The 19,714-nt window shown below is 35.1% G+C and overlaps 1 protein-coding gene across 2 annotated transcripts in view; it reads left to right on the top strand.

Annotated features, from left to right (window-relative positions):
* Positions 1-19,714, top strand: part of TTC28 (tetratricopeptide repeat domain 28) — a 594,638-nt gene that overhangs the window by 31,467 nt on the left and 543,457 nt on the right. For both annotated transcript variants that reach the window (XM_067700377.1, XM_067700378.1), the window contains exon 2: positions 6,050-6,328. In XM_067700377.1, coding sequence (XP_067556478.1) covers positions 6,050-6,328 — 279 coding nt within the window. The remainder of the gene's footprint in view (positions 1-6,049; positions 6,329-19,714) is intronic.

Below are 19,714 nucleotides of genomic sequence, written 5' to 3' on the forward strand. Positions count from 1 at the left end.
CCTCATTCTTTTGGCTGGCTTTATAGTATCAATTATATGGATCTATTAAAACTAATTTATCTATTTTCCTGTTGTCCAACATTGTGGTTATTTCTAACCTCATGCTAATACCAATGATGCTGTTATGAATATCCTGGTGTATGTAACTTTGTTTACATAGGTTAATGTATCTGCAGGCTAATTTACCAGAAGTAGGAAAAATTTCTAGAATTCCAAGGGTATGTATCTTTTACATTTTTATAAATATTCCTAAATTGTTCTATAATTACCTCAGCTTACACTTCCACCAACAATGTATGGGTGGAACTTTTTCTTTGTTCCCTTATTAAAGTGTACTGATAATTTTTTTCCATTAGTATGAGAGATGAAATATGATATTTTGAGGTTTGATTTTCTTTTAAAATAAAAGAAACCACACATTAAAAAATATGATTAAAAGCCATATAGATTTCCTTTCTTATGATCTGTCTGTGCATATTTTTTGTTCATTTATTCCACTAGATTTTATTTTTAAAAATTTTATTTGTTTATTTATTTATTTATTTATGGCTGTGTTGGGTCTTTGTTGCTGCGCGCGGGGTTTCTCTAGTTGTGGTGAGTGGGGGCTACTCTTCGTCATGGTGCACAGGCTTCTCATTGCGGGGCTTCTCTTGTTGTGGAGCACAGGCTCTAGGTGTGTGGGCTTCAGTAGTTGTGGCATGCAGGCTCAGTAGTTGTGGCTCGCGGGCTCTAGAACTTAGGCTCAGTAGTTGTGGCACATGAGCTTAGTTGCTCCGTGGCATGTGGGATCTTCCCAGACCAGGGGTCCAACCAGCATCCTGTGCATTGGCAGGTGGATTCTTAACCACTGTGCCACCAGGGAAGTCCTCCACTAGATTTTTTTTCTGATTTATTTGTAGGAGATTTTTATATAGTAAGCAAATTAGCTTTTTATCATGTGTTACAAATAGTTTTTTTTATTACTGATTTGTGACTTATCTTTTTGCTTAATTAAAAATTATTTTTTCTATGCAGATATTTAAAACTTTTATGTTGTCAGATTTATCAGTGTTTTCTATTATGCTTTTAGGTTTTGTGTTGTACTTAGAAATGCCTTCCTCAGTTTACATGGTAAAAAATTCTGTGTTTCCTTTTAGTACTTTTATAATTTTATCTTATCTCAAACAGTTAATTCTTTGATTCCCCTATAGTTTTTTTTTTTTGTTTTTGTTTTTTTTTTTTTTTTGTGGTACGCGGGCCTCTCACTGTCGTGGTCTCTCCCGTTGCAGAGCACAGGCTCTGGACACGCAGGCTCAGTGGCCATGGCTCACGGGCCCAGCTGCTCCGTGGCATGTGGGATCTTTCCAGACCGGGGCCCAAACCCGCGTCCCCTGCATCGGTAGGCGGACTCTCAACCACTGCGCCACCAGGGAAGCCCCTATAGTTTTTTAATATAAAGGACGATAAGTATTTTTCTTTTTTAAAAATAATTTATTGTTTTAAATTTATTTATTTATTTTTGGCTGCATTGGGTCTTCGCTGCTGTGTGCGGGCTTTCTCTAGTTGTGGCGAGCAGAGGCTACTCTTCGTTGTGGTACGTGGGCTTCTCATTGCGATGGTTTCTCTTGTTGCGGAGCACGGGGTCTAGGCACGTGGGCTTCAGTAGTTCTGGTGTGCGGGCTTTAGTAGTTGTGGCTCACCGACTCTAGAGCGCAAGCTCAGTAGTTGTGGCGCATGGGCTTAGTTGCTCCACGGCATGTGGGATCTTCCCAGACCAGGGCTTGAACTCGTGTGCCCTGCATTGGCAGGTGGATTCTATTTTTTTTTTTTTTTTTGCGGTACGCAGGCCTCTCACCGCTGGGGCCTCTCCTGTTGCAGAGCACAGGCTCCGGACGCACAGGCCCAGCGGCCACGGCTCACGGGCCCAGCCGCTCCGCGTCATGTGGGATCCTTCCAGACCGGAGCACGAACCTGCGCCCCCTGCAACGGCAGGCGGATTCTCAACCACTGCGCTACCAGGGAAGCCCGGGAGGTGGATTCTTAACCACTGTGCCACCATGGAAGCCCTGGTCCATATGTTATTGACACTCCTTCTACTCTTTTAAGATGAGTTTTTCAGAAGGTCAGAAGAAAATATCAACAATGTTAATATATGTTGACATCCATAAACTATACCTATATGAAATATATGCGGAAAGGAAGAATATCAGAGGAATTAAATGAGTATTTCAGAATTTTATTTTTCTTTGTCTCCTTAAGTAGTACTGTATATTCACCCTAGTAGTCTATGAATTTAATATGGCTGCTTGTTCCAAGTACTATATATATATAATGTGAGAAATATATGCAAGTCTTTTTTTTAATCTCTCTGTATTGCCAAGTTTATCAATTGCCGAGATGATAGAGAAGGACTAGGCAAATTATATACCTTTTAAAAAACCATACACAAAAATGGCTATTTCTTAGCCTCCTAAGGACCACATTGTAACCCGCTGAGTAGATACAGGCATATTTTGACAAATTAGATACTTCTATGGACCCTTAACTAGAGTGCATTTTCTCTTAAATTTGTGAGTACTTGGTGCTGATGATGGTGTTGGAGTTCTTCTCTGGTATTTATAATCTTTCTGCACTAGCATTGACTTTTCCATGGCGTTTTTCTTTGCTCTCAGAGGCCTTATATTTAATAGTTTATATCAGTGTTTCAAGCATTTTCTGGTCCAGCTAGGTACTCCACCAAAAAGATACTTTGATCTTATAATGTATGGTATCTCTTCTCTCAGATTCACGGTGTGCAAAATAGAAGCTCTTAGAGGTCTTCCACTAAAGAAGAAACTTAATTTAACTTTGTTTATCCTAGTCTCCTGAGGACCTAGGGTTCCTTGGAACGTGTTTTGGAAAATGTTACTTTATGTTACTGTATATGGAGGTAATAGAATGCGGACTCTTTCTTAATTTGATTCTTATCTATTTTGGCATTGAACCAAATTACCCTGGGAAGCAGGGAATACTGTAATAGTAGGATCATGTCTTTTTCACTTTTAGGCTACGTGTGAACCTAACGATTTTACTTTTAAAGGCTGCTATTGCTATTTTTATGTTGTACCTCTGAATTTTCAAATGTAGAATTTGTTTCTATGACTTATGGCTAGTATTGCCTTTAAGTAGAGTCATGATGACTGTATTTTCCAAAATGAAATCAGTCTTATACATTGTCACTGTCTTACGTATTAATTTGATGATGCAGATGAAATAAATAAACATCAAGGTTGTTTAGGAAAATCCTGGTTGTTTGGTAAATGTTCCATAGTCCATTCACTTTCAAGCAATATGTTTCATGATCATAATGAAAAATAAAAAACAAAAAACAAAACCCTAACTAGAGTACATTATTGGTCACTTCTGATATGAGGTAGTTGAAGGATATAACTTGGGCACTGATATTTGAAACTTCTAGGATATTTTAAATTGTCCTGGAAATCTAGGATATGATATCCCTATAAGCAGAGGAAAAAATCTGGTTGCCTGTGTGAGAGATTAGCTCTGCCTTCTTCCTGCTCTCTGTGAAGTCTGCTCTTTTTAATGCAAATACCTCTGTGAGGGATATATTACTTTTGTGCCTGTTGATGTGTCACATATTAGATCTATCCACTTTTTGCAGTGGTTAAGAATCCGCCTGCCAATGCAGGAGACACGGGTTTGAGCCCTGGTCCGGGAAGATCCCACATGCCGCAGAGCAGCTAAGCCTGTGCACCACAACTACTGAGCCTGTGCTCTAGAGCCCACGAGCCATAACTACTGAGCCTGCGTGCCACAACTACTGAAGCCCGCACACCTAGAGCCCATGCTGCACAACAAGAGAAGCCACCGCAATGAGAAGCCTGTGCACCACAACAAAGAGTAGCCCCCGCTCACTGCACCTAGAAAAAGACCGAGCGCAGCAACAAAGACCCAATGCAGCCAAAAAAAAAAAAATAAAATAAAAAATAAAAATATTATGCACTTTTGAATAGAGGGACTGGACTGAGTCTTAAAGGAAGACACCGGGAAGGAAATCACACTTCTTGTTGTAATTTCACTTAGGGCAAACCTGCTTGAAATTGCAAGTTGTCTCTCTTGATACTGCTGTCTTAAGCTTCTATCCTCGGGACTCTAATGCAGTTTATAATTTTCCTGTTTTAAAAATGAATAATATTTGACTCATTCACTCCCTTTCATTTTAAAGTCACTGCTATAAAGTCATAGAAAACTTAGTGATTTGGAAAAATCAACGTCAAAGACAGGTCTTAAATTGCCAAGATACAGTTTATATCAGATTATTTTTTTCTTTTTGGTGATCTCCAAAAACTGATGTTTGTCTTTGAAATTCCATGGTAGTAGCAAAATTATAGTTACCAAATTTGCCAGTCTAAAAAGATTCATTGGTACATGAAAATTTATTTTTAAAAAGTTTTATTTTTTTAAAATTTAAAACTTATATATGCTTATTGCCCAACATTTGGGTAAGAGAAAATTTTAAGAAAATAACTCACAGTCTTATATCCAAAGATAACTTAGCATAGTTTATATATATATATATATATATATTTTAATTGGCATATATTTGTTTTACAGTGTTGTGTTAGTTTCTACTGTACAGCGAAGTGAATCAGCCATATGTATACATATATCCCCTCTTTTCTGGATTTCCTTCCCATTTAGGTCACCATAGAGCACTAAGCAGAGCTCCCTGTGCTATATAGCAGGTTCTCATTAATTATCTATTTTATACCTATTAGTGTATACATGTCAATCCCAATCTCCCAGTTCATCCCACCCCCCATTTCCCGCCTGGGTGTCCATATGTTTGTTCTCTATGTCTTTGTCTCTATTTCTGCCTTGCAAACAGGTTCATCTGTACCATTTTTCTAGATTCCACAAATATGCGTTAATATACGATATTTGTTTTTCTCTTTCTGAACTACTTCACTCTGTATGACAGTCTCTGGGTCCACGTCTCTACAAATGACCCAATTTCATTCCTTTTTATGCCTGAGTAATATTCCATTGTATATATGTACCACATCTTTTTTATCCATTCATCTGTCAATGGGCATTTAGGTTGCTTCCATGACCTGGCTATTGTAAATAGTGCTTCCGTGAAGATTGGGGTGTATGTGTCTTTTTGAATTATGGTTTTCTCTGGGTATATGCCCAGAAGCGGGATTGCTGGGTCATATGGTAATTCTATTTTTAGTTTTTTAAGGAACCTCCATACTGTTCTCCATAGTGGCTGTATCAATTTACATTCCCACCAACAGTGCAAGAGGGTTCCCTTTTCTCCACACCCTCTCCAGCATTTATTGTTTGTAGATTTTTAAAAAATCAACTAATTTATTTTACTTTTTTCTGCGTTGGGTCTTTGTTGCCGCGCACGGGCCTTCTCCAGTTGCGGCGAGCGGGGGCTACTCTTCGTTGTGGTGCGAGGGCTTCTCATTGCGGTGGCTTCTCTTGTTGCGGAGCGTGGGCTCTAGGCGCGTGGGCTTTACTGGTTGTGGCATGCGGGCTCAGTAGTTGTGGCTCATGGACTCTAGAGCACAGGCTCAGTACTTGTGGCACATGGGCTTAGTTGCTCCGTAGCATGTGGGATCTTCCCGGACCAGGGATTGAACCTGTGTCCCCTGCCTTGGTAGGGGGATTCTTAACCACTGTGGCAAGCAGATTCTTAACCACTATGCCACCAGGGAAGTCCCTTTTGTTTTTTTTCTTAGTATAACTTTAAATTGCCAAGGAAAAGCCTGAGTACGTTTTTGCATATTCATTCATTCTCTTAATCAAAAATATATACATGTATAAATATGTATGTTTATAACTATATGTATATATATGAACACACATACATATATAGTGATACGTTTGTATTTAAGGTACTATGTTGGCTGCTTCTTGGGAAGTTTATTGTCTTTCACGGTACAAAAGTTAACTATAATATAAAGCAGACTATGAAGAATGTCCATGTTCTCTTGAAATTCAGACAAGGAACCTCTCTGGATTATCTAAACTTTGTCTCACAAAGTTTCTTTGTTTGTAGATTCCTCTCTTTGGTGCTAAGACTATTGGCCGGAGAAGTCCTGATGGACCAGTGCTGAGCAAAGCTGAATTTGTTGAGAAAGTTCGTCAGAGTAATCAGGCCTGTCATGATGGAGATTTCCACACAGCTATTGTTCTGTACAATGAAGCCCTAGCTGTTGACCCTCAGAACTGCATCTTATACAGCAATAGATCTGCAGCCTATATGAAAATCCAGCAGTATGACAAGGCACTGGACGATGCAATCAAAGCCCGACTTCTCAATCCCAAATGGCCAAAGGTAGAAATTTCATTTACTTTCACAGAATCTTTTGTGCTGATTTCTTATTTTAATGTAACACTTTATTGACTGAGTGCAGTTATAAATTTTTTAAGAGTCTGTACTTCAGCAAGATATGGAATGGCTTCATTGAGCTGGTACACTAGTGAATAGCTTCCTTTTTTTATGCTTTGGAAGTACACTTTACATGTCTAAGTTTAATTCTTTTCCTGTATGTTTGAGATATAAATTTTTTTTTCACTCAGTTTCTTGAGAGGATGTGTTTAGTTATTTCTCTAGGTTTTGGACATCTCTTTTTTGCACAGATGTTTTAGATGGAGTATTATGATTGTGTTTCTTTCCTTCAATTTAAAATAATTTTATTCCCTGTCAATGACTGCTTATTTTCAGAATGTTATTTAATCAGAGAAACTTTTTTTCCTAATAAATCATTGTAATTATCTATATTCCCTTTAATAGTTTGTCTTGAGTTGTTATCTTTGTTTTGTATATACTTTATTTTCATTGTGCCTCTTCACCTCCTAACCCCCAGTTTATTTTAGAAATGATTTCTTAAGATGTGACTTGGAGTGTTGAGATTTTTTTTTATTGAACCACAAAACCATTTCGTCCTAATTTTGGCTTTCTGTTTGGTTAACAAAGGTTAATAGAAATTTCCTAGAAGTTTAAAAAAGATTCTTACTGTCTTAATAATATGTCATAGTCATAGCTTTCTACCTTAATTCTGGTAGGTATTGTTGGCCTCATTCAGTGGAATTTCTAGTATTGCTGCTACCTTATGAGTTGTTTAGTATTCTGTAATTCCCTAAAGGATTTCTTTTATAAGTATAATCATTGTAAATGAAACAAAATCTGTTTTAAAAAATTGTTGTATGCCAACATTTGGGGGTTAGATTGCTGTTTTCAAAGGACAGACCTAGGTTCAAATTCCTTCTCTTCTATTAATGACAATATGGTTTTGGATAAATCTCTTAACCTCTCTGGGGTTATGATAAATGGGATGATAATACCTATCTTGTAAGGTTATTTAAGGGTAGAGATAATATGTTACTTGTACATACTTGGTGTTTGGTGTATAATAGCTATGATTGTGCATTTTTATTAAATGTTCAAATTAGTAAATTATTCTAGCAAGGCTTGACCTGTGTCTTCTCTTCTTCTTTCTTTCTTTCTTTTTTTTTTTTTAAGACTGTGATTGATGTAATGAGCCTGATAAATATAGAGAAGTTAAATTTCAGATCACGTATCTTCATTCCTTTTTTATTGTGGTCCACTTAACTTGTGTCCTTCTTAATATTTGTGAATAGCTATAAACTTTTACCTTTTTCCTTTTTCTATGTCATTTCTACTTTCTCTTGTCAACCTCTTGTGATTTTTACACAGAAAATGGCTGAAAAGTTGCACTTTTATGACTATAGATGAAAAATCAACTTTTTTGGATAATGTCAAGTTTTAGTCTCTGATTTTTTCCCCTTATGATAAGTAAATTTATTGTATATTTATAATTTGCATTAATATTTCAACTCCATATTTGGCTTTAAGCAATCTAACTTAGGAACATTTAGAATTATATGAAATATAAATTAGGGTTTGTTATTGAAATCATGAAGGGTCTTTCTGTATAATGATTCATAATAAAATTAATTTATAAAGAAATTACTACTGCATAAAAAGTTGCATTTTATAAAAACTTGCTTTTATACTTACTTTTCTGGGAATATACTCATTATGTAAAAGAAAGTTCATTTATACTCTCTGTCATGAAGATATGCCTGGTAAATTTTTATCAATTCCTTTTTCTTTTAATTTTGACTTTTCTAACTGACTTTTTCATTATGATCCTTTCTGAAATCTTTCTCTGAAATGTCATTGTTGTCTAGTTTGATGTGGTAAAACATACCTTCCAATTTCTCTCTCTCTCTGTAAAAGTTAATTTTTTATATTAAGATGCAAGGACTTCAGAGGTTGGTTGGAGAGTTTTTTATTCACATTTATTTTATCTGAATGAAAGAATGATTTTGACGTTATATGGGCTGCAAAAGAAGTATGAGCAAAAGCACTATGAGAGCCCCCCGACCTGCAGAAAAGAATAAGCCCAGTCCCATTATGATACCTTATCTCCAACTGCCTCTTAGCTGTTGTCTGTATATGTTCATTCTTTCTGTGTCCTGTTTAAGAAATATTTGTCTCACTCAAAGTTATAAAGTTTTTCTTACCTTTTCTTCTAGGATTTTTATACTTTTTGCCTTTAAGTCTGTGATTCATTTCGAGTTAGTTTTGGGGTATTGTATGAAGTAAGGGTCAAGGTTTATTTATTTTCCATATAGATAACCATGTTCCAGCAACATTTGTTGAAAAGACTATCCTTTCCCCATTGAATTATCTTTGGTACCTTTGTCACAAATCATTTGATCATAAAAGTATTGGGGTATTTACTGGACTCTCTATTTTGTTCCTTTGATTTATTATCTATCTTTATCAAAACCATACTATTTTGATTACTGTAGTTTTAAGTTTCAGCATCAGATACTGTGAGTGTTCTAGCTTTATTCTTCTTTTTCTAGGTTGTTTTTGCTCTTCTGTCTTTGCATTTTTATATAAATGTAAAATCAACTTATCAATTTCTTCAAAAAACCTACTAGGAAACTAGTGGAATTGCATTGAATTTTTAATTTGGAGAGAATTGCTATCTCAACATTCCAGTCCATAAATATGGTATATCTCTCCATTTATTTAGTTTTTCTTTTATTTCCCTTTACAAATTTTTGTAGCTTTCAGGTCCTTACACATCTTTTATTAAATTTATTCCTAAGTATTTTGTTTTTTGATGCTATTATAAATGGATTTAAAATTTTTCATTTTCTAATTTTTAATTGCTAGTCTGTAGAAAAAATGTATTTTTTTACTTTGTGTCATGTGACCCTGTTGAGTTTTCTTTTAAGTTCTAGTAGGACTTTTTACAGATCCCTTAGGATCTTTTCTGTACATGATCATCTTTTCTGTACATGATCATGTCATCTGCATTTCTACTACTTCCTTTTTTTTTTTTTTTTTTTTGCATAAGCCTTTTATTTCTTTTTCTTGCTTCATTGTACTGGTTAGGATATCCATTACGATTATGCGTAGAAATGGTGAGAGCAAACTTCCTTTACTCATTCCTTATCTTAGTGCAAAAGTAGTGAGCTTTTTATTGTTGATGATGATGCCCTTAATCAGATGGAGGATATTCCCTTCAATTCCTATCACAATTGAGTGTTGAATTTTGTCAAAATTTTTCTTCATCTATTGAAATTATAATACATATTTTTTCTCATTTAGTGTGTTAATGTGGTAAATGAAATTGATTTTGTTTTGGGATGTTAAGTCAACCTTGCATTCATGGGATAGATACCACTTAGTCATTATGTATTATCACTTTTATATATTGTCAAATTTGATTTGCTATAATTTTGTTAAGAATTTTTGCATCTGTGTTTATGAGGGATATTGATCTATGTTTTCTTTTCTCATGATGTCTTTGCTGGTTTTGGTATCAAAGTAATACTGGCCTCATACAATGAGCTGTGAAGTGTTCCCTCTTCTTGTGTTTTCTGAAAAAAATTTATGTAGGATTGGCACTGTTTTGTCCTTAAGTATTTGATAGAATTGACCAGTCAAGTCATCTTTACTTGGACTTTTCTTTGTGGGAAGATTTTAATTATGAATTCAATTTCTTTGATTGATATGAGGCCATTCAAGTTTTCTAATTGTTAGATTAGTTTTGGTATTTTGTTTCAGTTAATTTTTACATTTAATCTAGGTTGCAAATTTATTGGCATGAAGTTGTTAATAACATTCCTTTATTATACTTTTCATTTCTGTAGGAACTATAATGATGTCCTTTCTTTCATTCTTGCTATTGTTAATTTGTATCTTCTCTCTTTTATCTCATTAGTCTGCCCAGATGTTTATCAATTTTATTTCTAGACAACCAGTTGTTGGGTTTTTTGATTTTCAGTGTTGTACATTTCCTCTTTAATCAATTTCTGCTCTTTATTATTTTCTTCTAATTATTTTACATTTAGTTTGCTCTCCTTTTCATTTCCTGAGATGGGAGGTTAGGCCATTGATTTTAAATATTTCTTCTTTTTTAATGTAATCATTTAAAGCTAAAATGTTCTCTCCAATCACTGCTTTTGCTGTATCCCACAAATTTTGACATGTTATGTTTTCACTATCATTCAGTTAAGAATATTTTCTAATTTTCCTTATGATTACTTCTTTCATCCATGAGTTATTAAAGTTCATTACTTAATTTCCTAATATTTGTTTTTTTTTAAAGTTATCTTATTATTGATCTCTAACCTAGTTCCATTGTGGTTAAAGAACATACTTGGTATGATGTTACTGCTTTTCAATTTACTGAGGCTTGTTTCATGGCCAGCATATGATTTATCTTGGTGAACCTACTATGAGCAATTGAAAAGAATGGGTATTTTGCAGTTGTGAGGTATAATTCTATGGATATCAACTTGGTCAAGGTGGTTGATAGTGTTGTTCATATCTTCTTTGACTTTGCTGACTTATATTTGTTTAGTTATTCCATCAGTTGCTGAAATAAAGATAGTTTCACTTTATTCATAAAATAGTTTCTTTCTTATTTTGTTGTAATAAGCTTTTATTGTAACAGTTTTCTCATCAAAAACTTTCTGTTGTTCCATATTGCCAATTGGCCTGATATTCAAGACTCTGCACAAGTGGCCACATTTCCCCGTTTTTTTCTTGCTACTCTGCTGATAAACCTGCTCTTGTTGGTCCAGTCTTTTCCTTTTTCTTCTTAATTCTTGTTTATGCCAAACTCTGTGCCTGGAGTTTTCTTCCCTGCTCCCAGTATTATTGGGCTTCATAGGATAGGTCCAGGTCAACTCTTACTTTTGTTTTTTTTTTTCTTTGAATTTAAGTATAGTTAATTTACAATGCTGTGTTAGTTTCAAGTGTACAGAAAAGTGATTCAGTTATATTTATATACACACATATGTATATGTAGATTTCATATATTCTTTTTCAGATTCTTTTCCATTATAGGTCACTACAAGATATTGAGTATAGTTCCCTGTGCTATACAGTAAATCCTTGTTGTTTACCTCTTTTATATATAGTAGTATGTATATGTTAATCCCAAACTCCTAATTTATCCCCCATTCCCCCTGCTGTCCCCTTTGGTAACCATTAGTTTGTTTTCCATGTCTGTGAGTCTGTTTCTGTTTTGTAAGTTCATTTATGTCATTTTTTTAGATTCCACATGTAAGTGATATATGATATTTGTCTTTCCTTGTCTGACTTACTTCACTTAACATGATAATCTCTAGGTCCAGCCTTGGTTGCTGTCATTCTTTTTTATGGCTGTCAACTCTTACTTTTTCCTGGAAGCTACATTGAGCTTCTGTGAATATCATTCATTGTCTGTTGCTAAGTTCACTTAATTAGTTATTTATATTGTTATATGAACATGTCACTTGAATGTCTGAGTCTTAAACTAGCTTGAGAATCCCTTGAAAGTTTGTTGTTTATTTATTTTATAGTCCTGATATTGCTGTGTACTTTTTTTTAAACCTCAGTATTTAAATCAATGAGAAAATCAGGAGACATAATTGTGCGTTTTTTTCTTGAAGACGTCTAAGGATGCAGATGTCACAGACCATAAACTTACCACCTTGATGTTTATTTATTTATTTTAAATTAATTAATTAATTAGTTTTTGGCGGTGTTGGGTTTTTGTTGCTGCAAGTGGGCTTTCTCTAGTTGCAGCAAGCGGGGGCTACTCTTCATGTGGTGCATGGGCTTCTCATTGTGGTGGCTTCTCTTGTTGTGGAGCACAGGCTCTAGGCACGCGGGCTTCAGTAGTTGTGGCACATGGGCTCATAGTTGTGGCACATGGGCTTAGTTGCTTCACAGCATGGGGGATCTTCCCGGACCAGGGATCGAACCCGTGTCCCCTGCATTGGCAGGCGGATTCTTAACCATTGTGCCACCAGGGAAGTCCCCACCTTGATGTTTAGAAGTTCTTTTTTATTGTTAGCTGAAGACCTCAATAGTTTTAGTCTACTTTTTAATCAGTTCTGGAAGCAATCTAACATTTCTTTCAAATCTCCCACATTGAAACCTTTTGTATGTTTAGCAAGATAGCATAGTATAATGGAAACAGCATATACAGGCACTCCTTGCTTTTCATGGTAGCACAGTACCACAGAAACAACTGTGCAAGCTAAAAAATCTTGTAGTGTGATCCTTGTAGTAATTTTGATTGTTCTGTGACCTTTACCGGGTTTTGTCAAAATATTAAAAACTTTCTTATTGTAGATTATAAGTGTATAAGGAATGGAAAATATTAAAATTGTATTTATTTTTTATTTTTCTATAAAAAGCTTATCCAGAGTTATTTGAACAGTGCTTACTACCTTCTTCTCATCATGTAATTCGCAATACAGAGTGAGCAAATGCCAATGACAATATGCCATGGCAAACTCTCATATGGCTTTCTAATTTGGATCAGCTTCTAATGTTTTAATCTTTGTACTTTCAGTTTTGTGAAATATCTCTGAGAATTCCTATAATTCCAGTAATTTTACCAGATCACTTTCTCTGGAACATTTTCAGCTTTTTTGTCAGAACTGCTTTCTTCATTTATGTCCTTAAGTTCACTGTCACTAAGTTCTTCTGACTGAATCCCTTGAACAGTGAGTGTGTCAGCATTCCCACAGTCAGCTCTTTCTCCTATAGCTCCCCTTATATTTGATTTGAATTTTACCTTCAGTGTTGTCACTTTTTATTTCTTTGCTACACTCATCTTTGTTGGTCAGTTCTCTCTTTCAAAAATTCATTTTTATAAAATGTCCACATGAGTTTATCACTGGGAGATAAGGAGGCAACACAACTACCTCTTTGCTGCTTGTGTATGGGCTGAATAACAGATGTACAGTGACCAATCGCTGACAGACTTTGAAACAAATGATGTTTGGTCACTAATCATGATGCACATACCCTCATGTACCCTCATTCCTAAAATATCGTATCACTTTTTAGTTGTATATACTTTAGTTTGATTTCTTACCCTTTATCTTTCTGTTTTGGAATTTTCTTGAATCACATTTTTTCAGACAAGTTAGTTGTGAAGTAGTTACTGTTATTTTAGTGTGAATTATGAGTTACAGAAACAGTTATATTCTTCAAAGTTACCATAGGAAGAGAAACTCAGAGGAATGATAGTCTTCATGTGGTATAACACTATATAAGGAAAAGTTTCACAGTGGGACTTACCCATTAATTTTAAAGCATACCGTAAATACCTCCTCGTTCTGTACAGCTCTTCTCATATTCTCATTCATTGATTATACCTGATGGCAGAATCCTATCAGGTATAATACTTGATGACAGAGTATTATACCTTATTTGTCAGGTATTATACCTGATGACAGAGTTATATGTAATAAAAAATATTAAGAAATATCATGGCCTCATGTTTCCTTTTAGTTTACCTAAATTATAATAGTAAAAAAATATAGCTCTTATCGAATGCTTATTTGCCAAAGTGTTGTCTGAATTCTTTTACTTGTGATATCAATTTTATACCACATTAAGCTCATGAAGTACATATTATTATCCTAACTTTGCAAAAGCAAATGTTTATACTCAGTGAGAGGTTAAATAACTTGTCCAGGACATCCAGTTAGTAACTAGAAGAGTTAGACTTTAACCCAGGTCTGTCTGATTCTAAAGAATTTTTCCTTAATCAGTATACTATACTACTTTCCTGGACAAAGGAGTTAATTAATTAAGGAATCTTAAGAGTTCAGAATTCTCTTTCAAGTTTTAACATGATATGTCCAAATAATGTTGAGCAGACTGTTCAATTTCAGATTCCTGTGGTATAAACCAGAGTCTGAGATTGCAATTTATTTGCCTTTTACTTGTCATTACAAGTAAAAGAAAGTGTTTTAAATGCCTTGGAGCTTAATAACAGAAATGCACAAAATAATGCTGCATTTTTATAGATGATAGTATGCATTTGTTATGCACTTTTGGGGTATGTGTCCTTTTTATAATTTCAGCAAGAAATAAAATTGTTTATTGAGCATTTCTATGTGCTAGGCACTATTCTAAACCTCAGTGATTCAGCCAAGAACAGGGCTGTTACAGCTAACATTCTAGTGGGGAGAAGAAGAAAATAGAGTAATAAATACATATGAAAATGATTGAAAGTGACAAGTGCTCAGAAGACTTAAAAAAGACTAGACTAAAGGGAAAGAGTACTGAGAAAAGAGAATGACAGAATTATGGGAGAGTTTATGGGAGGAGATGAGATTCAGATGAGACCTGAAAGAACTAAATGTGAAGATCTGGGCAAAGTGCATTCTGGGCAGAGTAAACAGCTAATTTGAACTTGGCTAATTGAAGAAAATAGCATGAAGATCAGTGGAGCACAATGAATGAGTGAGTGAAGAGGAGATAGTAGGAGATGAGGTTGTTGATGTGGCCAGGAGCAAGGTCACGTAGGGCCTTGGTCTTTTAAGCCATTTGTAGGGCTGTAATGTTTTATTCAAAGAATGATGGGATGTGATCAGAAGATTTTAACTAGATGGATAACATATTTAATTTATGGTCAGTGTAGTTAAAGGTTATGAGTGTCTTTAATTTCTACATATTTGTGACTTTCCAAAATTTCTTCTGTTATTTATTTCAAATTTCATCCCATTGTGGTTGGAGAACATACTTTGTGTCATATCAGTCATTTTAAATTTATTGAGGCTTGCTTTATGGCTTAGCATATCTTTCCTCAAGAATGTTCCATCTGCACTTGAGAAAAATGTGTATTCTGCTATGTTGAGTGGGGTGTTTTTTAGATGTGCATTAGGTCTAATTAGTTTATAGTGTTGTTCGAGTCTTCTTTTTTCTTGTTAATATGATGATGGTCCTATTCATTATTGGAAGTGGAATATGTATTGAAGTTGAATTGTTGAATTGTCTATTTCTCCCTTCACTTCTGTCAGTTCTTCGTCATGTATTTTGGGAGCTCTGTTGTTTGGTGCTAATATTTTTATGATTTTATGTCTTCCTGAAAGATTGTTCCTTTTATCATTACAAAATATTCTTTGTCTGTGGTGACAATTTTTGCCTTTAAAGCTATTTTGTCTGATATTAACATAGCCACACCATTTCTATTTTTGTTACTGCCTATATGGTATATCTTTTTTCTTACTTTTCCTTTCAACCTATTTGTGTTTTTGAAACTAAAGTGAGTGTCTTGTAGACAGCATATAGTTACATCATGGTTTTGTTTAAAAAAAAAAAAGTATTCTGCCAGTCCCTCTCCTTTGATTGTAGTGTCTAATCCATTTATATTTAATGTAACTGCTCATAAGGTAGGATTTACACCTGCCTCTTTGTTATACGTTTTCTATATGACTTTTTTGGTGTCTTTCATACGTTTTCTATATATCTTTTTCTCTCCCTGCACTACTTCCTTTTTTTTTATGTTAAATATTTTCTAGTATACCATTTACATTCCCCTGTTATTGTTGTTGTTGTTGTTTTTACTGTATATATTTTTAGTTATTTTCTTGGTTCCTAGGCATTATAATTAACATTTTTGTTTAAAATAATATAGTTTGAATTTATATCAACTTTAGTTTCAAAAGTATACAAAACTTTGCTGTGATATAGCTTCATTCCTTTCTCTTTCCTTTGTGCTATTATTGTCATACAAATTACATCTTTATACATTATAAGCCCTTCAGCATGATCTTATAATTATTGCTTTATGCCATTGTCTTTTTCTTTTTAATACATTTATTTATTTTTGTCTGCATTGGGTCTTCATTGCTGCTTGCGGGCTGTCTCTAGTTGCGGTGAGCGGGGGCCACTCCTTGCCATGGCGTGTGGGGCTTCTCACTGTGGCGGCCTCTCCCATTGTGGAGCATGGGCTCCAGGTGCGCGGGCCTCAGAAGTTGTGGTTCGTGGGCTCCAGGCACAGGCTCAGCAGTTGTGGTGCACGGGCCCAGCCGCTCCGCAGCATATGGGATCTTCCCGGACCAGGGATCAAACCTGTGTCCCCTGCATTGGCAGGCGGACTCTCAACCACTGCACCACCAAGGAAGCCCTATGCCATTTTCTTTTAAAACAAACAATTTCTACCTCTTTATTGATATTCTCTATTTGCTGAGACATTGTACTCAGGCTTTTTTTTTTTTTTTTTTTTTTAAATTCCTTAGACGTGGTTTTCTTTAGTACTTTGAACATGTTTATAATAGGTGACTTAAAATCTTTGTCTTCTAAGTCCAACATCTGGGTTTCCTCAGATTCTCTTGCCTGCTTTTTTTTGCAGTGTATGGGCCATACTTACCTGTTTCTTTGGGTATCTCATAATTTTTTGTTGAAAAATGGACATTTTAAGTAACATATTGTAGCAACTTTGAAAAAAATCAGTTCCCTTGTTGTCCCCCCTCCCTGGGTTTATTGTTGCTGTTTGTTGTTGTTCCTGCCTTTTGTGAATTAGTGGCTTTCCTGGACTAATTTTTTAAAGTCTATATTCTTTGTCATGTGTAGCCACTGAAGTTTCTGCTTGGTTAGCTTAGTGGTCAGCTGTTGATTGGACAGAGATTCCTTAAATGCCTTGAACCAGTAATTCTCCCAGGCTTTGTTGAAGAGTTCTCTGTGTTGGGGCATACTTTCAACATTCTGGCAACTTGCAACTGTGTCTTAGCCTTCACTTCCTGCTTGTGTAAAACCTCACATTCAGCCAGCGGTGAGAGATTAGTACATTCTTAGTTCTTTCTTGAGCATGCACAGAGCTGTGCACATTCCTAGATTCCCAAGAATATTTTGGAGTTTTTCAAAGCCTCCTATGAACATCTGATTCTCCAGATTTTTCTTCTAAGTTTTTTCTTTGGCCTCTTGTTTACCCAACTTGTATTGCAGCTTCAGGCAGCTGTGATGTTAAGCAATTGCCACTGCTTTTGTTTGACACATGCCCTGAGAGGAGGGCTGTTTGCACTGAGCCATCTCTGAGTCAGGTCAAATAAAGTCCTATGACTGGAGCTTTCTTAAGAAGCTGCCAGACAGGTCAGATAGTGGTGTTTTTCTGGGGATAGGGTGCTTTGGAAAGCTCCAAACCATTGGCTCCTAAGCTTCTGGTTTTCACAAGTATTTTGCTTGGGAGGCTGCTTGGTTTTCACATTTACCACAGAGCTGGAAGAAGGGGATAAAAATAGTATAGGGTAAAACCCCACAAACTTGTTGTTCTTTGAGATTCAGCTGTTTCTTTTGAAGAAACACTTCTTGGGCTGCTGCAAGTCATTGGTTAATTTCCAGAATTCTGAGAAAGTTGATTTTGAAAAGTTTTGCTAATGTTCTCACTGCTTTTATGGAAAAGCAGATTTTTGGAGGTCCTTACTCTGCTATTTTGGAAGTGCTTCTTCATAATTTTCTTTATGGAAAAATATAAAAAACCACTGTGAGAGAAATGGAAAGTAGAAGGGTGAAAGCAGAAGCAGGCAGACCAGTGATGATGCTAACTTGGACTAGAGTTCTGGTGGGGAATGGAAAGAAATTGAAGGACGTGGGATAAGCTTTGTAAAAACTCACTGAATGTCATAACTGTAAGGCTATCACTGATTCTCATAACAATCATCATAGGTGGCGCTGTCTTTATTTCATAGGTAAGGTGAGGTTCAGAGAGATTTAAGCAGTTTGTCCACAGTCAGAGAGTAAGAAAAAAAATCAGAATTAGAAACTCTATTTATCTAACTCCAGTTTTCTTAACATCTGTGCATTCTGTCTCATGACATTAAAATCAAAGTTACGAGTCAAATATTAAATTCACAATAAATATTTACAATAAAGTTGACCATCTTCCTTACATAATTTCCTTGCATAATTCTGGCTTTTAAGGAGGTGAGACTTTATTCAGAAGTTTTTGGTAGACAGTTGGAATGATAATCAGGAAATGGGATTTTTCATATGCAAGAATATAACACTTGCTTTAAATTTAAGTGGACTCTATATTTTACCATAAGTGAAATCCATCACAGTCAGCTGTTTCTTCTTTTAATGTTATTGATTACCAAAACAAATGTTATTACCAGTTTATCTTTGGGAATAAATGGTTTCTTGTTATTAATATAGGCCAGTATTTCATATGTCTTTTTTTTCTTCCTGTGTGCAAGATGTTTATTAAAGAGTGGCCCAGGAGAGACCCTATGGAAGGGAGGGGAGGAGGCAGGGTGGGCAGACAGAAGGTGAGCTGTGCTGCAGGCCTAAACTCGTATGTCTTAAAACACATGATTTTATGACAGGTTTATTATTTGTATGCATTTGAAGCTATGTTTCAGCTGTTTTGGATTAATCTATAAATTGTACATTCACACACACAATTTTTTTATAATTACAAAAGTAACTCAAAATTACTTTTGGAAAAATCTCAGACAATAAAAATTATATTCCTCTCATTCCATTCCTCATACCCCATTCCAGTCCTAGAGTTAACTGTTTTTATTCAATTTAAATATTTTTTGAGATATTTTGTGATATATGTACAACTCTACATGCACATACACATACATATGCTCACACACATATACCTACATACTTTTTAAATGTTAGATTTGTAATGTGTTTATTTTTCTCAATTTATACACCTAATTATTTTAACAGCTATATAATATTCCACATTACGAATATGCCAATTTAATATTTTTAATTTTTTATTTAAGAAGAAGATAAAAATCTGTAGTAAGAGATGAGGTAAAAGTGGTTGAGGGTTTCTTTATTTTCTTGGGTGCATCTAAGAGGGCACAATGTAGTCTTTGTTTCTTTGTTATTCCAGAAAAGACTACAAAGATGACGAACAAAAGTATATTTCCTAGTTGCCACCATTTGATTGGTAGCTTTTTATATTTGTTGATGAAGTGAGTTTTAAGCTCATTGGTCATTGTTTACTTATTTATACATTAAGTTTTAATTTTATATGAAAATCACAATGTTTAATGAGAGGAATTTTTCTCATAAATGTGAGCCTGAAGTAATGCAGAGTCCACAGCATCTCCTTGGAAACCAGCCTTTTGTGGGATAGAACCAAGTAATTTAAGATGGGTGCTTTATCCTTAGAAAATGATTCAGGAAGTGTGGCAAGAAGGGAAGTCTTGCTGTAAACGAAATTCAGGAAATAGGAGCTCAGTTATTAAAGTCTCAGGTTTGTTTGTCATAATTCATTTCAAGAATGTTCTAATGACCAAGGTATAAACACATGATAAGTAACAAGTTTCACTTCCAGCTCCCAGATGGTACGAATTTATCACTAAGGAATGTGAATGCATTGTTTTAAATGAAGTGAAAGCGTTGTCATTTATACTT

This window comes from Pseudorca crassidens, chromosome 12 (genome assembly GCF_039906515.1).
Source record: "Pseudorca crassidens isolate mPseCra1 chromosome 12, mPseCra1.hap1, whole genome shotgun sequence".
Classification (NCBI taxonomy): domain Eukaryota; kingdom Metazoa; phylum Chordata; class Mammalia; order Artiodactyla; family Delphinidae; genus Pseudorca; species Pseudorca crassidens.